The following is a 15,458-nucleotide window of genomic DNA, read 5'->3' on the forward strand; positions in this document are numbered from 1 at the left end:
TGTGTGTGTGTGTGTGTGTGTGTGTGTGTGTGTGTGTGTGTGCGTGTGTGTGTGTGTGTGTGTGTGTGTGTGTGTGTGTGTGTGTGTGTGTGTGTGTGTAATATGCCCGTCTGTCTCAGCATGGCTCCAGACACTCCGCAGAGCGACCCACCTACAAACCCCACCTCCAATGAGCAGCCGGGAGGAGGGGGGGGGAGTGAAGGGTTAACGGACTGTATGGAGTCTGTAAGGGCGGAGTGGAGCAGACGTGATTGGATAGATATCAATGACGTAATGGACATGAAAAAGCTAATAACTAGTTAAGAAGGCAGTTTGTAACTCTGGAAAAGAGTGCAGAGCTTGGAGACACGGAGGACACACTAGTGCGCAGAGCAGAGCAGAGCCACTTTGTCTGCGAGGACACTGAGCGACACTGCGTGCGTCCGGGGGAGCGAGAACTTGGCGACGGGGGGACCATGGTGCAGCACACCGACAACAGCGAGACGGAGGGCAGCATGTCCAGGGATGCTACCGACTCGGAGGAGAGTGAATTTATGGCGTGCAGCCCGGTGCCGATCAACCCAGACTGGTGCAAGACGGCGACCGGTCACATTAAGAGACCAATGAACGCGTTTATGGTGTGGTCTAAGATCGAGAGGAGAAAGATTATGGAGCAGTCCCCCGACATGCATAACGCGGAGATCTCCAAACGGCTCGGGAAGAGGTGGAAGATGCTGAAGGACAGTGAGAAGATTCCGTTCATCAGAGAAGCAGAGAGGCTCCGGTTAAAACACATGGCTGACTACCCCGACTACAAGTACAGACCCAAGAAAAAACCAAAGCTTGACGGTTCAAAATCATCAGCACCATCTCCGGAGAAATGCGCAAAAATGACAAAGACTCCCGGGAAGAAATGCGCGAAAATAAAAACGAAAACCGGTTCTAAATCATCCCACGGTTACGTGGATGACTGTGTGTTCCCTAACCTAAAAGTTACAAAGACTGTCAAAAGTGAACTAACCGATGAGGAGGACGACGATGACTACGAGGAGGACTTTCGCATGAGGATTAAACACGAGGACGAGGAGGAGCCGCTGAGGCCGTATAATGTGGCTAAAGTTCCCGCAAGCCCAACTTTGAGCTCCTCTGCTGAGTCCGAGGGGGCGAGCATGTATGAAGAGGTACGGAACGCGGCCCCTAACAGACTCTTTTACAATTTCAAGAACATCACTAAGCAGAGCACAATGTACCCTGCGTCTGTTTCACCAGCATCGTCGCGGTCCGTGTCCACATCTTCCAGCTCAAGCGAGGACGCGGACGACTTGCTTTTTGACTTCAGTTTAAATTTCGCCCCTAATGCTCAAGGTTTGGAGCTGGGGAACCCGAATTCAGGAAATCTCTCCCTCTCTCTTGTGGATAAGGACTTGGACTCTTTTAGCGAGGGCAGTCTGGGCTCTCACTTTGAATTTCCAGACTATTGCACACCAGAGCTCAGTGAGATGATAGCAGGGGACTGGCTGGAGGCGAACTTTTCTGACTTGGTGTTCACGTACTAAATTGAAAAGATCCCGAGTAATAACAGAGAAGGATAAATTAAATTATACGTCCTGTTCAAGTTGTTCCTATCCCTGACTCCTCTGAGGTTTGTTGGGGTCCGGGGGAGGAGGCGAGGTGAGGTTTGAGGAATTAGATGCGTATGAAGCTGGTACTGTAGCAAAAAAAGTCTGCAGACGTTTTTCTGGCAGCATGACAGGGTTTTATGGATTTTTCTGTAGGTCTACAATTACTGTTCAGCTTAGACGGACCACAAAGGGAAAAATCTGTGAACTTCTATGCATCTTATCCTCTTAAAACTGCAGGGAGCTGAAAACGTAGGACTGTGGACTGACTCAAAGCAAATCTGTGAACTGACAATGTTCAGGATGTTACTTTACAATGGTTTTATGTAATTTCTATATGCCGCAAACGTTTGTTTTTTGTAACTGGTTCCGTTTACCTCCTGATTTGAAAATTAAGCAGCCTAAACCTCTTCAGAATACAGGTGTGGAGGGAACATTTTGATACATAACAGACCTCATCTTTTTAAAAGAAAGTAAGATATTTTCAGGCATATTTTTGTACAGTAAAAAGGGAATGTTCTTACTGTGCTTTCAGTGAGTTTCAGGCACTTCTTCCCTTCATCATTTGTTTTAGCATGCAAGGGAGTCCTGGTTTTAAGGATTAAGTTAAATTAAAACTTGCATTAAAATGCCTTGTGATTTTAAACTAGGTTTTGTACAGTTGTAGAGCAGATTTGTTGAGTATTTGTAGACAGACAGTGGCATCCTGGGGAACACATACCTCAGAGCTGAAACTAGTTTCAAGATTGTATATGTACTGTAATATAGTAAAGCTAGGAGTTTATGTAAATCATACTCGTGATATGTGGATGGGTCCCAAATCGCAGGTGTGAAACTGGATTTTGGTATTTTTTATGGCACATACTGTTTTTTCCCCCTCATTTTTTGTGCAATATACTCTTAAATACAGACCATCTGCATTTCTGTAGCAAGTGATGGAAAAACAGACATGTGCACTGTCAACATCCGAACCTGTCACGAGGCTCAACCTGCCATGACAGGGAACATGCCAATCAGCTGGAACTGATACAAAACAACACAGATATGGCCTTGTGGTGTGATGCATATGAACAAGAAAAGACAAACAAATATCCCAATTTGAATGTTATTTAACTCACAAGATTGGATATTGGGCATATATAAATATAAATATATATAACCAAAAGTGAATTTGACCCAAAAACTAAGGAGAAAAAAGTGCTGAAATAGGCAAGCTGCCATGTGGGTGGTCTGGCATAGGTCAAACAAGCAAGCAAAAAAAAAAGAAGAAAAAAAAAAACATTCCATAGTCCTGTTTCATGAAATGAAACTCTTATTTTCGACTGAAGACTCAGACTGCCTTCTTTTCTTAAGACATTAACCATAAACCTGTATTTTTATTTCTGGCACTTAAAACAGATATTGTTTATTTTTATGTGGGTCTTACATATGAAGTCCGTTTGGATACAAGGTTTGGAATATGACCTAATTATATGCCAAGACATTGTTGGAGTCCTAGGCAGTAGTTACTTCACATTCCAAGTGTGAATTTCCCTTTGACTCATCTTTTAATAAACAAGTACATACCACCATCAACTGTCCTTTCAGTTTGTGAATATAATGTATGTACACAGATGTAAGTTGAGTTTGAAAATGATGTCTTGACAGATTTATGCCTATTTTGTATGTAGGCTACATGAGAATATTGTTGAGACTCAACTGAAATGGATGAACTCAAACTGACGTGTGAATTCACATTTAATAAAAACAAAAAAGAGAAACTTGTAAACCATGTGTTGAAATGTGTTACTGTTCAAACCATTAACAGAAGGTCCGGGGAAAAGGGGCTCCGTGCCTTTAAAAAATTGAATTGCGCGCCCCGAGCATTCCGAGCTCTGTGATTGGTGAGACCGTGTGGCCTCTTGGAGACGGCATTGGAAACGGGAGCCGTCCCTCTCAGTGTGAGACCCCCCCGCCCGGCCTTTGAGCTCCCTGCCTCTGCCTCCCAATCTCCCAGCAGCAGCAGTAGTAGTAGTAGTAGTAGTAGTAATAGTAGTGGTAGTAATAGTAATAGTATTAGTAGTAGTAGCAGTAGTAATAGTAGTAGTAGTAATAGTAATAGTAATAGTAGTAGTAGTAGTAGTAGTAGTAGTATTAGTAATAGTAATAGTAATAGTAATAGTAGTAGTAGTAGTAGCAGTAGTAGTAGTGTACTTTACTGATTCCTGGGGGGGAAATTGCACTGTTGCAGCATCAAAGGCAACAAAATCCAATACAAATGTACAGATATAGAAATCCAAATATACAGTACAAGAGTGCAAATAAAGAAGTGTATAGAGCAGTAGGTATGTTCATAGCATGCCTAAATTGTGCAAAACATGTCCTGGGTGTACAAGAGTGTATAAATAAATGTACGTGTCACAACATTCTCAAAATTACATTCATTACATATATGCACTGCTTGTCACTCCTAAGAATACGCTGCAATTGTGTGATAGTCTTATTCCTTTTAGTGCAAGACTCAGACTGAATGAATGCGGCTGCTGTGATAACTCATAAACCATAAAGAGAAGTAAACATGGTGTTAGAGAAATGAAAGGATGTTGCAGGTCTATTTAGATCACAGCAGACTTGAGTCTTTCAACTACAGTATGCGCATTTGACTGCTTCGGTCTAAGACAGGGGAACTACTGTCCACAATAAAGGCACTTTATTCATTACATCTCAGCTGTAATATCATGCAATTACAACGCAGCTTACATATTCTAATAAAACACCACAGTTGAGTCATCTCTAATGACTTTGATATGTCACAGATGAGCTTCCTGGTCTCCTCTGCATACTGGCTTCAGAGGTACAGATGAACCCTGTCCATGATTCCCTGGTCTAACCCCACACACCCACACACCCATCCCTGTAGCTGGCAGTCTAACCCCACACACCCATCCCTGTAGCTGGTCATCTAACCCCACACACCCATCCATGTAGCTGGTCATCTAACCCCACACACCCACACACCCATCCATGTAGCTGGTCATCTAACCCCACACACCCATCCCTGTAGCTGGTCATCTAACCCCACACACCCACACACCCATCCCTGTAGCTGGTCATCTAACCCCACACACCCACACACCCATCCCTGTAGCTGGTCGTCTAACCCCACACACCCACACACCCATCCCTGTAGCTGGCAGTCTAACCCCACACACCCATCCATGTAGCTGGCAGTCTAACCCCACACACCCATCCATATAGCTGGTCATCTAACCCCACACACCCATCCATATAGCTGGTCGTCTAACCCCACACACCCATCCATATAGCTGGTCATCTAACCCCACACACCCATCCATGTAGCTGGTCATCTAACCCCACACACCCATCCATGTAGCTGGTCATCTAACCCCACACACCCATCCCTGTAGCTGGTCATCTAACCCCACACACCCATCCATGTAGCTGGTCGTCTAACCCCACACACCCATCCCTGTAGCTGGACGTCTAACCCCACACACCCATCCCTGTAGCTGGTCGTCTAACCCCACACACCCATCCATGTAGCTGGTCGTCTAACCCCACACACCCATCCATATAGCTGGTCTTCTCTGCAGGTCAGGTTAGTCGAATCCCTCTCACCTAACTAATGGCACATCAGAGCTGCGGAGGCCAGCCCAGACACAGATTTGTGTTCATTACACCAATAGTATCTAATTATGAATATCAGCCGCGCATGACCGACCAGGCTTTAGCCCTCTCCCATTAAGTCCGTTTGCAAATCTGTAATAAAACATTTATCTCGCTATTACTTTAGCTGACCTATTGGTCAAAGTTGCTAATGGATTCCCGGCCGATTCCCAGTAGAATCTGAACATTGATTTTGTGCTCCTCTGAAATATCTGCTCTGGGCTAGAGCCACCGGACCACGGGCCAAATGAAATTAGTGACCCGTTGAAATCTCCTTCTATTTCCTCTGTTTAAATAAATAAATGGAAATGCGGAATGCTCAGGAGACTCCGAGTGAGATAGCATCCACGGAAATCCAGAGAGATGGGGGGGGGGGGGGGGGAATTGTGGTGACAAAGGAAAGTAATTTCCAATCCCTGAGCGTTTAAATCATTCATGTAAGCCTGTGGTGTCGGGCCCCCGGACGCACGACGTAGCACCTTTACAAAGACCCCCCCCTGCCTGAGGGCTGAGGGGCTCATCTTCTGATTTGCGAGTCACCCAGAGAGCGGGACATCTTGAGCGGTGTCACTGCCGTCGCCGTCTCCCTCCTCGCTCCCGGGGGTGAGACTACCCTCTGGCTGGCCCGTCTCTGTCATAATCTGTTGATGCCGACTCCGGTAATTATGAGGTGTGTTAGGGTTGTCTGTCACGTCTCTCCCCTTGTGCCTGGGTGCTCCCTGTGCCTGGTTGTTTCTGACTGGTCTGTGTCTGGCTGGTCTGTGTCTGGTCTGTGGCTGGTCTGTGTCTGGTCTGTGTCTAGCTGGTCTGTGTCTGGCTGGTCTGTGTCTGGTCTGTGTCTGGCTGGTCTGTGTCTGTGTCTGGTCTGGGTCTGGTCTGTGGCTGGTCTGTGGCTGGTCTGTGTCTGGTCTGTGTCTGGTCTGTGTCTGGTCTGTGTCTGGTCTGTGTCTGGTCTGTGGCTGGTCTGTGGCTGGTCTGTGTCTGGCTGGTCTGTGTCTGGTCTGTATCTGGTCTGTGTCTGGTCTGTGTCTGGTCTGTGTCTGGTCTGTGGCTGGTCTGTGGCTGGTCTGTGTCTGGCTGGTCTGTGTCTGGTCTGTGTCTGGTCTGTGTCTGGTCTGTATCTGGCTGGTCTGTGTCTGGCTGGTCTGTATCTGGCTGGTCTGTGTCTGGTCTGGTCTGGTCTGTGTCTGGTCTGTGTCTGGTCTGTGTCTGGCTGGTCTGTGTCTGGTCTGTGTCTGGTCTGGTCTGTGTCTGGTCTGTGTCTGGTCTGTGTCTGGCTGGTCTGTGTCTGGTCTGTGTCTGGCTGGTCTGTGTCTGGCTGGTCTGTGTCTGTCTGGTCTGTGTCTGGTCTGTGTCTGGTCTGGTCTGTGTCTGGTCTGTGTCTGGTCTGTGTCTGGCTGGTCTGTGTCTGGCTGGTCTGTGTCTGGTCTGTATCTGGCTGGTCTGTATCTGGCTGGTCTGTGTCTGGTCTGTGTCTGGTCTGTGTCTGGTCTGTGTCTGGCTGGTCTGTGTCTGGTCTGTGTCTGGTCTGTGTCTGGTCTGTGTCTGGTCTGTGTCTGGTCTGTGTCTGGTCTGTGTCTGGTCTGTGTCTGGTCTGTGTCTGGCTGGTCTGTGTCTGGTCTGTGTCTGGTCTGTGTCTGGTCTGTGTCTGGTCTGTGTCTGGTCTGTGTCTGGTCTGTGTCTGGTCTGTGTCTGGTCTGTATCTGGCTGGTCTGTGTCTGGTCTGGTCTGGTCTGTGTCTGGTCTGTGTCTGGTCTGTGTCTGGCTGGTCTGTGTCTGGTCTGTGTCTGGTCTGGTCTGTGTCTGGTCTGTGTCTGGTCTGTGTCTGGCTGGTCTGTGTCTGGTCTGTGTCTGGCTGGTCTGTGTCTGGCTGGTCTGTGTCTGGCTGGTCTGTGTCTGGTCTGTGTCTGGTCTGGTCTGTGTCTGGTCTGTGTCTGGTCTGTGTCTGGCTGGTCTGTGTCTGGTCTGTATCTGGCTGGTCTGTATCTGGCTGGTCTGTGTCTGGTCTGTGTCTGGTCTGTGTCTGGTCTGTGTCTGGCTGGTCTGTGTCTGGTCTGTGTCTGGTCTGTGTCTGGTCTGTGTCTGGCTGGTCTGTGTCTGGCTGGTCTGTGTCTGGTCTGTGTCTTGCTGGTCTGTGTCTGGTCTGTGTCTGGTCTGTGTCTGGTCTGTGTCTGGCTGGTCTGTGTCTGGCTGGTCTGTGTCTGGTCTGTGTCTGGTCTGTGTCTGTGTCTGGTCTGTGTCTGGTCTGTGTCTGGTCTGTGTCTAGCTGGTCTGTGTCTGACTGGTCTGTGTCTAGCTGCTCTGTGTCTGGCTGGTCTGTGTCTGGCTGGTCTGTGTCTGGTCTGTGTCTGGCTGGTCTGTGTCTGGCTGGTCTGTGTCTGGCTGGTCTGTGTCTGGTCTGTGTCTGGTCTGTGTCTGTTCTGTGTCTGGCTGGTCTGTGTCTGTGTCTGGTCTGTGTCTGGTCTGTGTCTGGCTGGTCTGTGTCTGGTCTGTGTCTGGCTGGTCTGTGTGTGGCTGGTCTGTGTCTAGCTGGTCTGTGTCTGGCTGGTCTGTGTCTAGCTGGTCTGTGTCTGTGCCTGGTCTGTGTCTGTCTGGTCTGTGTCTGGTCTGTGTCTGGTCTGTGTCTGGTCTGTGGCTGGTCTGTGTCTGGTCTGTGTCTGGTCTGTGTCTGGTCTGTGTCTGGCTGGTCTGTGTCTGGCTGTGCGGAGCCCCCTATTGTGTCCTGGGGCCGAGGGCTGCTCTCACCCTGACCGTGAGGAGTATGCATGTAATTACTCTGTGGGAGGACGCATACGGCTTCCTCCACGGCTTAAGGTCTCACAACAACACCGTGCTGTTTGTCCTAAAAATAAACATGTTTGGTGTGTGTGTGTGTGTAAGAGAGAGGGGGAGAGAGAGAGAGAGAGAGGGAGAGAGAGAGAGAGAGAGAGAGAGAGAGAGAGAGAGAGGAGCTGCCTCCGTCCGCAGCTCTCCTAATTAGAGTGATGACATCTCCTCAGGACGCTCGTCTGCACGGTACCAGCTATGCGCCGTGTCACCGTGTGACTAAAGCAGGCGCTCTGGCTCAGAAGGGACCTAGATTAGAAACAGAGAGAGAGAGAGAGAGAGAGAGAGAGAGAGAGAGAGGGAGAGCTTATTGGCCAGCTAGGCTGACTGTTGCTTGTTAGACTCATGAGTCAGAGCGTCAGTCACTAAACGCTGTGCTCAACTAGAAACTTCATTCACCCAGATGTCTTGCTAAAAGTGGTAAAAATTTAGGTTCTGATTGGTAGCGTCGGTTTTCGGCGCTGTTCTAGCGAATATTTTCGATGGGGATGTCTCCAGACTGTCGGAGGCAGAGATCTTCAAAGTCTGTCATGGCGAGACTAGTCGCCTGTGGAGTATTGTTGACGCCTTGTAGATGCCACTAAATAATGTTTCCTGGGTCCCAAACAGACGGCAGCTTAGCCTTCCAGACCGCTGCGGCTAGCCTGCGTTTAGCATCCTGCTGTCCCAGCGTCCTCTGCTCCCGCCATGGCCCCGGGCGCCGTCTGCTGATGAAGGCTCCGCCTTCTCTCTGCAGGAGAGGTAGGGAGAGAGGCTCTCATACACACACACACACACACAACTACACACACACACACAAACATACATGCATGCACACACACACGCACACACCGTCACAGTTCACCATCTGCTGGGCGGGTATTTACCATCCCTTAGTATTTGAGAGATGGCAGGCGAAGGGTCCAATTCACTCACGGTTCTTAAACTCTCTCTCTCTCTCTCTCTCTCTCTCTCTCTCTCACACACACACACACACACACACAGACTGAGATGCTACCGCAGGGTCTCCTCCTGAGTGGCTCTGGTGTCTCTCCATCACGCCCCCCAGAACGTCTGTAGAGAGACCAGCGTCGGGGGAGAGGTCAGCCTCATATCCGTCCAGGTCATTCATCAGTCAGGTGAATTATCTGTTGATGGGACAGGAGCTCTCCCAGGCACACCTGACTTCCTACCTTCACTAGATCAGCAGTCCAATATCAGCCTGTTCTCTAGTTCACTAGTTAGTCCTCTATCACTATCCCATAGTTCTCTAGTTAGTCCTCTATCACTATCCCATAGTTCCCTAGTTAGTCCTCTATCACTATCCCATAGTTCTCTAGTTAGTCCTCTATCACTATCCTCTAGTGCTCTAGTTAGTCCCCTATCACTATCCCATAGTTCTCTAGTTAGTCCTCTATCACTATCCCATAGTTCTCTAGTTAGTCCTCTATCACTATCCCATAGTTCTCTAGTTAGTCCTCTATCACTATCCTCTAGTGCTCTAGTTAGTCCTCTATCACTATCCCATAGTTCTCTAGTTAGTCCTCTATCACTATCCTCTAGTTCTCTAGTTAGTCCTCTATCACTATCCTCTAGTTAGTCCTCTATCACTATCCCATAGTTCTCTAGTTAGTCCTCTATCACTATCCTCTAGTTCTCTAGTTAGTCCTCTATCACTATCCCATAGTTCTCTAGTTAGTCCTCTATCACTATCCTCTAGTTCTCTAGTTAGTCCTCTATCACCATCCTCTAGTTCTCTTAGTTAGTCCTCTATCACTATCCTCTAGTTCTCTAGTTAGTCCTCTATCACTATCCTCTAGTTCTCTAGTTAGTCCTCTATCACTATCCTCTAGTTCTCTAGTTAGTCCTCTATCACTATCCTCTAGTCCTCTAGTTAGTCCTCTATCACTATCCTCTAGTTCTCTAGTTAGTCCTCTATCACTATCCTCTAGTTCTCTAGTTAGTCTCAAACTACTATCCTCTAGTTCTCTAGTTAGTCCTCTATCACTATCCTCTAGTTCTCTAGTTAGTCCTCTATCACTATCCCATAGTTCTCTAGTTAGTCTCATACTACTTTCCTCTAGTGCTCTAGTTAGTCTCATACTACTATCCTCTAGTTCTCTAGTTAGTCTCATACTACTATCCTCTAGTGCTCTAGTTAGTCTCATACTACTATCCTCTAGTGCTCTAGTTAGTCTCATACTACTCTCCTCTAGTTCTCTAGTTAGTCTCATACTACTATCCTCTAGTGCTCTAGTTAGTCTCATACTACTATCCTCTAGTGCTCTAGTTAATTTCATACTACTCTCCTCTAGTTCTCTCTCGTTAGTTCCACACCAGCCTGTTTTGTATCTCTCTCTAGTTAGTCCCATAGAACCCTGTCCTGCTGCTCTCTCTTATTCACATGCAGAATGTTCTCTAGCCTCTCACAGCCTGGAAGGTGGAATGTGCCGTGTGGAACGGTTGGAGTGAAACAGAGAAAGCATTTTTTAAACTCCCCCACAAAAAAGACTGGGGAGTCATTAGTGTTAAATGCACACAGATTAACCTCCAGGCTCACAATGTAATCTAGTTTTGTTTGGAGAGACATTATACAAGTTGTTTGTCTTGATCGTGGTCAGTTTGAGGTTTACATAACCTTGTTTAGGGATTAATCGCAGGCCTGCGCTAAATGTTTATCTGGAAGCATGGCTGCCAGCCTCACAGACCCCCTCACACATGGGTACACTTCATCTCCATAAAACCCACTTATCCCCAATATTTGTCCAATATCTCCGTTGTAATATATGCAGGGATGAAAAAAAAACACATTTTAATCCAGATTAATGTTTTAGAGTAACATTTAGCTGATTTGCTTGGTGCTATAGGTGTTCCAGTTGGCTCTGTGTTTACAGTTGGCTGTTGACGGAAAGACAGATTGACCAACTGAAATCTGCAGATTGTAAAGGTGTTCCAGTCAAATCAAATGCAGTGGGATATTCCTGTCAGATCTGTGCATGTTAGAGTTGTGTGTGGGTGTGTTTATGTGTGTCAGAGCTCTCTCTGTGTGTGTGTGTGTGTGTGTGTGTGTGTGTGTGTGTGTGTGTGTGTGTGTGTGTGTGTGTGTGTGTGTGCGTGTGTGTTTATGTGTCAGAACTCTGTGTGTGTGTGTGTGTTTATGTGTGTCAGAGCTCTCTCTCTGTGTGTGTGTTTATGTGTGTCAGAACTCTGTGTGTGTGTATGTGTTGTGTGTGTGTGTGTACGTGTTGTGTGTGTGTGTGTTCGAGCTATAGGTGTGTGTGTGTTAGAGCTGTGTATGTGTGCATGTGTTTATCTGCTGTGGAAAGGCTGCTTGGCTCTGGGCCCAGATGTATGGGGTTAAGCCCCGCCCCCTCCCCCAGCGTCTGGAGCTGGGTTGGGGGATTTCGAGGGTGTGGAGACCTACATCCACATTGCTCTGCTGGACGATGAGCTCCACTTCCAATACCTCAGTCATGTCATCTGACGTTTGATGGTTTGATCACAGCAGCCATTGCAAAGCACTGAAATCAGTCACACGTTAAAAACTAACACCCCCCCCCCCCCCCTCGCTATGTATCTAGTTAGTGATAATGGTCCCAAACATCCAGGGCCTCCCTGCGCATTCTCACTCAGGATTAGACTGGTCCGGTCTGAAACAGCAGCTCGGGGGGGGGGGCAGGCTTGGCCAGTTCTTTAGCCCAGATCCAGAGACAACCAGTTGGCCATTCATCCACGTTCATCTATAACCTAACGCCCGGCTGCTTACCCTCTCTCCCCCGCCCCCCTCTCTCCCCTGTCCCCTGCTGTTCCTCCATACAACCCCTGCTCTCTCTCTCCTCTGTTCCCCTCTCTCTCTCCCCCCGCCCCCCGCCCCCCCATGTTGCCCAGGTTACACGGTTAGGGCGGCCCCCCTCATGGCTACCAGCAGCACGGGGGCTCATTTGAAAGTCTCTGCTGCTTCAGTAAATAATTAGCACACCACCCCGCCCCCCGCCCCCCCCGGGCTCTTCACAGGAAGCACGGCTCTCCTACCACAGGCCCTCGTCTGCCTTTAATGAATGCTATGCTAATGGGACGGGGCTTCTGATACCCCCTCCACCCCCCCACGTCTCCCAAAAGCCTTACCCCCCCCCCCCCCATCATCTCGGCTAAAAACAGATATGTGTCGTGTTTTTTCTCCCTGGTCGCTCCGTGGTGAGCCGCGTGCGTGCGTCTGTCGTGACGGAGGTCTGTCGACGGGCCGCGGTCTGTCTTCATCGCCGCCTCGTGCTCGGTTGGATCTGAGAGGGATTCATGAGAGGGAGGACATGACAGCTCCTCTGAGAGCCCGTTCACCGCTAGTCACGCAAAGAAATGAAACAAGCCGTTCATAAAACAGTTTCATTAAACGGAAAACCCGCAGCATGAAATCAAGCCCCTGATCTAGACGGTTTATTTTGCCAACAAGCCGGTATTACTGTGCAGAGATAACTAGCTTATTTGTTGCCAATTATGTCAATGAGGCCGGTTTTATCAAATCGATTTCCCACAACAACAAACTTTTGTGACAACAAAAGCTCCCCGTCTGCCTAACTCATTAGCCGAGGAGCGGAGCGCGTGAGGCCTCTTACCGGCGCCCAGAGACACCGCGCTGCAGCGGGACCACAATGGCTGCCAACAACTCCATTAAGTGCCTGCGGATGGAAAAGGTCTGTGAGCATCTAGTGACACAGAGATAACTTTAGATGTTATTTTGCAAAGGAGAGAGAGAGAGAGAAAATCGTGGAACTGCGCCCAGATATAAGTGGCTACTGGACCGCATTCTCCCCGCTGTCTACCCCCTTCCCTCTCCCTCTCCTCACCCCCTTCACCTCCTTCCCTCTCCCTCTCCTCACCCCCTTCCCTCTCCTCACCCTCTTCCCTCTCCCTCTCCTGACCCCCTTCCCTCTCCTCACCCCCTTTCCTCTCCTCACCCCTTCCCTCTCCCTCTCCTCACCCCCTTCCCTCTCTCTCTCCTCACCCCCTTCCCTCTCCCTCTCCTCACCCCCTTTCCTCTCCTCACCCCCTTTCCTCTCCTCACCCCCTTCCCTCTCCTCACCCCCTTCCCTCTCCTCACCCCCTTCCCTCTCCTCACCCTCTTCCCTCTCCCTCTCCTCACCCCCTTTCCTCTCCTCACCCCCTTCCCCCTCCCTCTCCTCACCCCCTTCCCTCTCCCTCTCCTCACCCCCTTCCCTCTCCCTCTCCTCACCCCCTTCCCTCTCCCTCTCCTCACCCCCTTCCCTCTCCCTCTCCTCACCCTCTTCCCTCTCCTCACCCCCTTTCCTCTCCTCACCCTCTTCCCCCTCCTCACCCTCTTCCCTCTCCTCACCCCCTTCCCTCTCCTCACCCTCTTCCCCCTCCTCACCCCCTTCCCTCTCCCTCTCCTCACCCCCTTCCCTCTCCCTCTCCTCACTCCCTTCCCTCTCCTCACCCTCTTCCCCCTCCTCACCCCCTTTCCTCTCCTCACCCCCTTCCCTCTCCTCACCACTGTTACATTCTGAGGACAATTTTTTAAGAAAAACAGACTGTTCCATAATTCATAGATGCTAATGAACAATTTATACACTGTTTGGCAAATCTATATCCATTATGGAGAAACACAATATTCATGAAATATAAATTTTTTGCACCATGAAATATACATTTGCCTCACCTGTACGACCCCCAGAAAACAAACGCGCTCGTCCGACTGCGTGTCTCAGGTGAGTTGGGGAGCGCGGTCGTCTGACGGCGTGTCTCGTGGTCGGCCAAGCGAGCCGCTCCTCTTAACAGGATTTGCTGGATGACTTTGTTGTTGTCTCCCCGGAGTTTGCGTCGCCGCGTGAGCCTCGCGGAGCCGGGCGCCGAATAAGAGGCGGCCTGGTCGACCTCTGACAAGCGTAGGGCCGCCGCCCAACCCCCCCCCCCCCCCCAACCCCTCCCAGAGCTGAAAGCCTCTCCAGGTGCTGACGGGTAGTTGGAGATTGTCTGGGGCCGGTGGGGACGGCTGCTACGGACCTGAGGAGTTGGGATATGCACTCGCCCCGCCCCCACACACCCATACCCCCCCCACCGCCCCCCCACGGCTCATCTGACTTGTTCATTTAGCTCAGCACCTGGACTCGGGCGCTGCCAACGCAGAGGGGCCGTGGCGAGGTGGTTCTGAATACCCACAGGCCTGCCGATCGGCCCCGGCCCGGCCCGGAGACAGAGACGGGCCCGGCTGCTGCAGATTGCTGTTGGCCGGCGTTCTGGATGACTCATTTTGTGTTTTCCAGAACTATTTGGCAGAAGAGCGCCAGAGGAATAAGAAAGTCTTTTCATATTTCAGAGTGCGCATCTCATCTCGCTGGAGGATAACAGGGGTACGTTTTTTCTCATGCTTGTGTGCGGTGTTGGTGTGTATTTGTGTGTGTGTGTTTGCATATGGGTAATTGTGTGTGAGTGTGTGTGTGTGTGTGTGTGTGTTTGCATATGGGTAAGTGTGTGTGAGTGTGTGTGTGTGTGTGTGTGTGTGCATGTGTGTATGTGTGCATATGTGCATGAGCTAATCCTCGTCCCTGTGAGAGGAAGTCCATCTCATAGAGTTCATTTAAAACGTTTTTAAAAAGCCGGCGGCATCTGCATGTCCTCCCCCCTGGTGAGCGGGCACTCCTGGACCAACGTTCGCCGCCGCCCGCCTGCTGCCCCACCCCGGTGGGCGGAGACCGCCTGCTGCCCCACCCCAGTGGGCGGAGACCGCCTGCTGCCCCACCCCGGTGGGCGGAGACCGCCTGCTGCCCCACCCCGGTGGGCGGAGACCACCTGCTGCCCCACCCCGGTGGGCGGAGACTGCCTGCCTAGTGTTAGCGGGCGTCCTGGCGAGGGGCACCTGGCTGAGATCAAACCTACCAACACACACACACACACACACACATACACACACACACACACACACACACACACAGAGCGGCCGGCATGGCTTCTCTGATAGGCTCAGCTCAGCAGGAATTAAACATGCTAAATCTGTGTTAAAACCTTGGACTAACATGCTTTAACTCTGGAAATTATCAAGGGGAAGGTGTGTTCACACACACACACACACACACACACACACACACACACACACACACACACACACACTGGGGCGTCCTTCCTGCCCCCCAATCACCCCACCCCCCCCACCCTCCCCCCCCCGGAAGAGAGGAGCATTAAGAGGGAAGAGAGAGAACAGAATGGAATAAAGTGAACAGCAGCTGCGATCGTATGAATTATTAACGTAGCCTTTCAGATTAGTTAATTAGGAAGGGTAATCCGGTAATTAACATGGGATGAAATGGGCTGGTTGCAGTATATCACTTGAACATAATCCTGAGGAAGAGAGAGAGAGAGAGAGAGAGAGAGAGTGTGAAA

The 15,458-nt window shown here is 49.9% G+C and overlaps 1 protein-coding gene across 1 annotated transcript; it reads left to right on the forward strand.

Annotated features, from left to right (window-relative positions):
• Window positions 1-455: 455 nt before the first annotated feature.
• sox11a (SRY-box transcription factor 11a) lies at window positions 456-1,535 on the forward strand (the record flags this gene model as incomplete). Its single annotated transcript, XM_084450642.1, has 1 exon — window positions 456-1,535. One exon carries the CDS (start codon window positions 456-458, stop codon window positions 1,533-1,535), a length of 1,080 nt encoding a protein of 359 aa, XP_084306768.1.
• Between the last annotated feature and the right edge of the window lie 13,923 nt (window positions 1,536-15,458).

The sequence above is a fragment of the Borostomias antarcticus genome, assembly GCF_949987555.1.
Source record: "Borostomias antarcticus genome assembly, chromosome: 16".
Taxonomy (NCBI): Eukaryota; Metazoa; Chordata; class Actinopteri; order Stomiiformes; family Stomiidae; genus Borostomias; species Borostomias antarcticus.